Here is a 6,804-nt window from a genome sequence, read left to right on the forward strand (position 1 = left end):
TCAAGCAATCAACCTACACATGCAAGTCTAAGAGTATAGCAGTGAAATGTAAAACATTTGCATATGAAGGTAAAGGGGGGAGTTTGGAGGGAGCAAACGCAATATAGACACGGAGATTTTTTCGTGGTTCCGATAGGTGGTGCTATCGTACATCCATGTTGATGGAGACTTCAACCCACGAAGGGTAACGGCTGCGCGAGTCCACGGAGGGCTCCACCCACGAAGGGTCCACGAACAAGCAACCTTGTCTATCCCACCATGGACATCGCCCATGAAGGACTTGCCTCACTAGGGTAGATCTTCACGAAGTAGGCGATCTCCTTGCTCGTACAAACTCCTTGGTTCAACTCCACAATCTTGACGGAGGCTACCAAGTGACCCTAACCAATCTAGGAGACACCACTCTCCAAAAGGTAATAGATGGTGTGTTGATGATGAACTCCTTGCTCTTGCGCTTCAAATGATAGTCTCCCCAAGACTCAACTCTCTCTCTCATGGATTTGGATTTGGTGGAAAGATGATTTGAGTGGAAAGCAACTTGGGGAAGGCTAGAGATCAAGATTCTTGTGGTTGGAATGGAATATCTTGGTCTCAACACATGAGTAGGTGGTTCTCTCTCAGAAAATGTATGCTGGAAGTGTAGGCACGTTCTGATGGCTCTCTCCACGAATGAAGAGTGGGTGGAGGGGTATATATAGCCTCCACATAAAATCTAACCGTTACACACAATTTACCAAACTCGGTGGGACTGAATCAAGAAACTCGGTCAGACCGATTTAGTTCAAAATGTGAACGTTAGGCTTTTCGGTGGGACCGGCATGTCAACTCGGCGGGACCGATTTCATTAGGGTTAGGGCATAACGTAATCTCGGTGAGACTGATCACATAAACTCGGTGGGACCGATTTCTGTAATAGGCAAACAGAGAGTTGGTCAGGCAAACTCGGTGGGACCGATTCGCTCATTTCGGTGAGACCGGAACGTTACGAAAGGGAAACAAAGAGTTTGCATTGCGAACTCGGTGGGACGGATCGCTCATCTCGGTTGGACCGAAACGTTACAAAGGGAAACAGAGAGTTTGCAATCCCATCTCGGTGAGACCGAGATCCCTATCGGTGAGACCGAAGTGACTAGGGTTTCTGGCAGTGGCTATGTCAAATGAACTCGGTGGCACCGGATAGATAGTTTCGGTGGGGGCGAGTTTGACTTTTGGTTTGGGACATATGTAGATATGAGAAAGTGGTTGAGGGCTTTTGGAGCATATCACTAAGCATTTTGAGCAAGCAAGCCATTAAGCAACACCTCATCCCCTTTTAATAGTATTGTCTTTTCCTATGGACTCAATGTGATCTTGGATCACTAAAATGAAAATGTAGAGTCTTGAGCTTGAGCCAATATGTGTCCTTAGCATTTTGAGGGGTCCACACTCCTAGTTCATGCCATGCCAATCATTGAGCTTTCTGAAATGATCATCTTGAAAGAGCATTAGTTCAATGAGCTATATGTTGTTAGGGATTACCAAAACCACCCAGGGATAGTTGCACTTTCAAGGGTCCATGGAACGGCAGCTAGGGTTGGGCGGCGGCTTGGGTTAGGGTTTGGTGGTAGCGGCGGCTAGGGTTGGGGTGGTGGCTACGGGAGAGGGTGGGAGGCAGCGGCAGCAAAGGAATGGTGTAGCGGCTGCGGGAGAGGGACGGAGAGAGAGGGTGCAGCTACGGCACGCGAGAAGGGGCGGCGGCGACTGTAGGGGCGGCAGCGGCAGGGTTAGGCGGAAGCGAGGAAAGAGATCGGCGTGCTATGTGATACCATGTAAGTTGGAAGGAAGGGATTGCATGCATCGATAATTTATTGATCGTATGCATGATGCACATATATAGGTACATGATGGACCGGCTTCTACTTGTCTTCCAAAATATACAAATATACAGGGGAGAGAGAAGAGATACAACGGTATAAATACAAGACCCTAGTCCTATACATATACGTAGACAACGTTCGTTCAACAGGTCGTTGGGTTAGTGGTGTTACCATGTGACTCAACATATCACTAGGTAAGTACGCTATTTTTTTTCTCTTTTGAGAAATGCCACGCTTACACCTGGGTTTAACACATGCAGCAGTATGTTTACCCGTGCCTACGTACGTGCGTACTCTACAGTATACAAAGACCAAGACCGTATTGTGTACCAGCGCGCCCACATGTGCGCCCTGCCTCCACACATACGGCACCCGCCTTTATATCCCTTTCGACCTTGCCTTCCACCCCCTCCGCTTCTTCTCCTTCTCCTTCCACTCATCAGCTAGCTCCACAGTTCCACTTCCGCGACAGCTCCCCGAGAAGAGCCCTAACTAGCTTCATCTTCATCGCGCCTCGCCGGAAGGCATGGACCGCAAGGACAAGTCCCGCAAGTCCTCCTCGGCAGCGTCCATGGCCGCGCTCGCCGCCGCAGCTGCGGCCGGCGACGTGGCCCGAGCCGACGGGATGTCCGGCGAGGAGGACCAGAAGCTGAAGCTCGTGAACGTTCCCGTGGTTTCCGTCGGCGGCTCGAGCTCCTCTGCCGCGGCGGTGGCGGTGAGGAGGGGCAGTGGTGCTGCTGGCGCCGTGGCGACGGGCGCGGCTGGGGCAGGCGGGCCGAGCTGCCAGGCTGAGAGGTGCGGCGCCGACCTCAGCGAGGCGAAGCGGTACCACCGCAGGCACAAGGTGTGCGAGGCGCACGCCAAGGCTGCTGTCGTGGTCGTCGCGGGCCTCCGCCAGCGCTTCTGCCAGCAATGCAGCCGGTAAGGACAAATTCAGAAGCACGTCCTCTTAGGATCGATTTTCTTCATGATCAGTTCGTTCGTTCGTTCCTTCTAAAGGTACTCCATACATGAACAACTGCATAGATTATCCATTTGGCTCTTAGCTTTCTTGCAACCTTCACAAAACTCTTCAAGTGGAAATTCTAAGACGATTTCATTTAGAACATGCATGAGGCTATACCTCTTGGCTTCGTTCTTGGTAACCTTCCAATCAACACTGATAGTCTGTGATAAGAGGCCAGGCTCAAGAAAAGAAAAGTATTAGTGCAGGTTACTGTTTCATTTATGCCGTACACGTAGATAGTAACCCTGTTTGTATTATCTCCGGCAAGCTTACGGTGATAAGAAGTGGGATAAGAGAAACCAGGTCTCACATGTCATCCAGAGGATTCTGGCTTGCTTTGTTAGTGCACCATAGACCATAGTGCACATCATTGTCCTTTCTTGTTTGCTTGGAAAGGATAGTGGCTCTGTGGCTGTGGCAGTGGCTGTACATATTCTTTATGGGACACAGACTTTTAGCTCCTGTCGGTGCAGATGATCACAACTTGACTTGGTCCTTGCCATTTGCTCAAACCCATAGCCAGGGCAGCTTCTGCCTCCCCGAGCAGTTTAGCTGCAAAACAGTCTGTGCCTTCACTGCTAGCTATGTTTGGGTGCTTGATAGAAGAAGATGTGGTCCGTCCTAGATTAATCTGTTCACCTGTGGCCCGACCGGTTGCTGCATATTTTCAGATGCTTTATGTTTCTTGTGGTTAAATGACATCTTTGCTCTTCAGGAACACTACAATTACATGTTGCTCTATCTCCGTATTAGATTCCCTTATTATTAGATGTCACCTTGGCATTTTTCCTGAACAGACGAGTCCTTCCAGTGTTTAGATTTTAACGTGTGCTTTTCGAAAAGGAGGGTACACCAGTGGGATTAACAGTGTAGCTTGAAGTTAATCTAGCAGTAGTGGTGGTGGTGGTACTGGTGGACCGGTTCATTTCCAGAGTGCAGTTGGTCGCTGGCCCTGTTCATGCTGTCCTAGTGCTGTTTTAAGGTGTCGACAAAGACATTGCTACAGCAGTTCTTGATTACTCATAGGTGGGGAATTCAAGTGGAACAAACAAACCAAATGTGGTCCTCTGATTCAGAAAGCCATCATGCTTTTTCATAACCTGTAACTCGAAAAATAAACTGAACCAGGAACCGTGAGTAAATTGCATAAATCCACCACTTTGAGGGCTGGGTTTGCGAAAAACACTAGGATACAGTTTCTCTGCAGAAAGCACCACGTCTTGCGTAATTCTTTTGCAAAAACCACTGATCGGCGGATCGGGCCGCGTTAAGTGAGTTTATGACAGTTGGGGCCCATTTTTCGCCTACGTGGCATAACAGTTTAGGTTTCATGCAAAAAAGCCCCCCAAATTTCTCTCCTTGCCAAAAAATTTGTCGCAGGCCCATCCCGACCGCGACCACCGTCGCCCCTCCCGACCCCGGCCACCCCTCCCGACCCCGGCCACCACCCGTTCCAACCTTGGCGGCCCCCATCCCGACCCCGACCGCCGTCGCCCCTCCCAACCACGGCCACCACTCGTTCCAACCTTGGCAGCCCCCATCCCGACCCCAGACGAGGCAGAGGCCGCCGTCGCCGTTGCTGCACTGAGGTAGAGGACGAGGCAGAGGACGCCTCCCGTGGCCCTCCCCTCGCCTGCTGGCCGAGGAGCAGTTCGACCTCGACGCCGGCGAGGTTCATCTGCCGCCCCAAGCCTCCATGGGCGCGGCCCCAGAACAGGACGATGGATCGGGTCGTCGCTCTCAACGATCCAGAACAGGACGAGGCAGAGGAGGCCACAGGCGGCGGCCGATGTAGAGAAGGCAGCAGGGACGGGGCTCTACCAGCGGGATCCGGCCAGGAACGAGCAAGGGCGGCGAAGGACGGCCGGATCTGGTGGCGTCGGGGTCCTGGTGGTCATCGCCGTTGGTTCGCTGAAGCTCCGGTGGTGAGGCACTCGCGGCCGAGCGCGAGGAGGCAGGGAGGCGGGATGGAGGGCCGGCGTCGGGGTTGATGCGCCTGTGGAGGGGATGGCGGTGAGGCATGGTCGTCGTCGCTCGCCGGCGAGCGCGAGAAGGCACAGGAGGGGGGAGGGCCGGCGTCGGGGTTGATGCACCTGGGGAGGGGATTGCGTTTATGTTTTTTATTTAGGGGTGTCTGTGTAAAATCTAAGGACTCGTTTGTAAATTTGGAATAACACTGATCTGGCACGAAATGTTATGCCACGTAGGCGAAAAATGGGCCCCAACTGTCATAAACTCGGCCCGATCCGCCGATCAGTGGTTTTTGCAAAAGAATTACGCAAGACGTGGTGCTTTCTGCAGAGAAACTGTATCCTAGTGTTTTTCGCAAATCTAGCCCTCAAAGTGGTGGTTTTATGCAATTTACTCAGGAACCGTAGAACTATGAATGATGCTCTGACCATAATGTACGAGAGTTCAGAACCACTCCTGCAGAGGAACACACACACACACATGCTCCGTTCTTCACGTACCCCGTGTTAAATAGATCAATGCACCGCTGTAAATTGCAAGCTAAAAATTGGAGGTTAATTATTGGCAATGTAGGGGAAGTTGGGGGTCTTTGTACGGATAAACAGGACTAAATACTTATGGACTGTCTCTGCTTTTGCATCCACATGCATGAGCACGGCACCAGATTCCACCGGTACAACTGCAAAAATAGCTTCGTTTAATTCGCTCCAGTTAAGCAGCAAAATTTTGTATTGCTGCTTCACTTCACGTGCTGCGAGTAGTTTTCACCTCTTGGTATTTTGTTTGGTGTTGCTATCAATGTTGTGCCTGTTTGCTGTCGTCTCTGTCTGAAAACTGCTGCTGCTCTTGATCGGCATTGCATTGCAGGTTCCACGAGCTTTTGGAGTTCGACGACCAGAAGCGCAGCTGCCGCCGTCGCCTGGCCGGGCACAACGAGCGGCGGAGGAAGAGCTCGGCGGAGGCCAACGGCGGCGACGGGTGCCGCCACGCCGACCAGGACGGCCGTAGCCACCCGGGGAACCAGCCGCTGAGCCATTTCCAGATCAGATAAACCTACCTAAGCATGCTCCCTCTCTTCTGTCATGCAGCCATGCTACTAGCTACATATGTATCCACCGGCCTACGTATGTACGTGCCTGCCTACCTACGTCTCCACTATCCAGTGTACTAACTGGCAGTATATGTGGTCTCCTGTACTGCTATATATTTGCTGCTGTCTGCCAAAAACCTAAGCTAAGCTAATTGTAACCTGGGAACTGGTCAGGTGTTAGAGTGATTGTGTGTGTGATGTGTAATTGTATGGCCTATGCAGCCGAGACTTCTGCAGGCTGTGTAATATTGCTGCTGTGCTGGGATAATTTGTGGCAATATATGCTATCTATTCGAGTAACTACTAAGGATTGCTCAGAACGGGCCAGTGTATGTTTTCTTCCAAGTCTCTATACCCAGTCTCTAGTGTGTTTTTGTTTGTTTGTTATGTATTTGGTTTTCACTTGGCCTTTCCCAACCAACCAGGCACTTTTAGGTTTTTGGGTCTGACGTTTCCTTATAAACTTGATCGCCTTTATTCTTCTAATGGAACTTGCAGAAACCCCTCCCCTTGAGAAAAGGTTCTTTGAAAAAAAAGATTACTCAAAACTTTGCAAGACGCACTGAAGCTCTGTTTTGAACAAAGACGCTAAATCTCAATCCCCTCACCAACTAAATAGGGCGCCATGGATTTCGAGCTCCAAATTTCACTCCCGTCAATTTCTAGTTCCCTCCAGATCTGAAAAAGAACAAACATATAAATCTAACACCGTAACAGATTGATGTTGCACTTCTCTCCCTTCTAAAATGAGCACAACATGCCAAGGAGCAATGTTGTCATTTTTGCTGAGTTATTCTTGTTTTGAGAAGGTGACCGCGACACTTCAGATGATCGCGTATGTCATCCTGCAAATATGACAAATGGGTATCTTCGAATGGCCA

The 6,804-nt window shown here is 50.6% G+C and overlaps 1 protein-coding gene across 1 annotated transcript; it reads left to right on the plus strand.

Annotated features, from left to right (window-relative positions):
- Positions 1-2,257: 2,257 nt before the first annotated feature.
- Positions 2,258-6,223, plus strand: LOC123052590 (squamosa promoter-binding-like protein 13). Its single transcript, XM_044475842.1, has 2 exons — positions 2,258-2,777; positions 5,701-6,223. Exons 1-2 carry the CDS (start codon positions 2,383-2,385, stop codon positions 5,882-5,884), a joined length of 579 nt encoding a protein of 192 aa, XP_044331777.1. The 5' UTR covers positions 2,258-2,382; the 3' UTR covers positions 5,885-6,223.
- Positions 6,224-6,804: the final 581 nt, after the last annotated feature.

This window comes from Triticum aestivum, chromosome 2D, assembly GCF_018294505.1.
Source record: "Triticum aestivum cultivar Chinese Spring chromosome 2D, IWGSC CS RefSeq v2.1, whole genome shotgun sequence".
NCBI classification, from domain to species: Eukaryota; Viridiplantae; Streptophyta; class Magnoliopsida; order Poales; family Poaceae; genus Triticum; species Triticum aestivum.

What these genes read in the sequence shown, in the direction of transcription:
- LOC123052590 (XM_044475842.1), top strand. Translation starts at nt 2,383, where the DNA reads ATGGACCGCAAGGACAAGTCCCGCAAGTCCTCCTCGGCAGCGTCCATG. An exon ending in TTCTGCCAGCAATGCAGCCG is followed by an intron (nt 2,778 to 5,700) that starts GTAAGGACAAAT and finishes ATTGCATTGCAG; the next exon opens with GTTCCACGAGCTTTTGGAGT.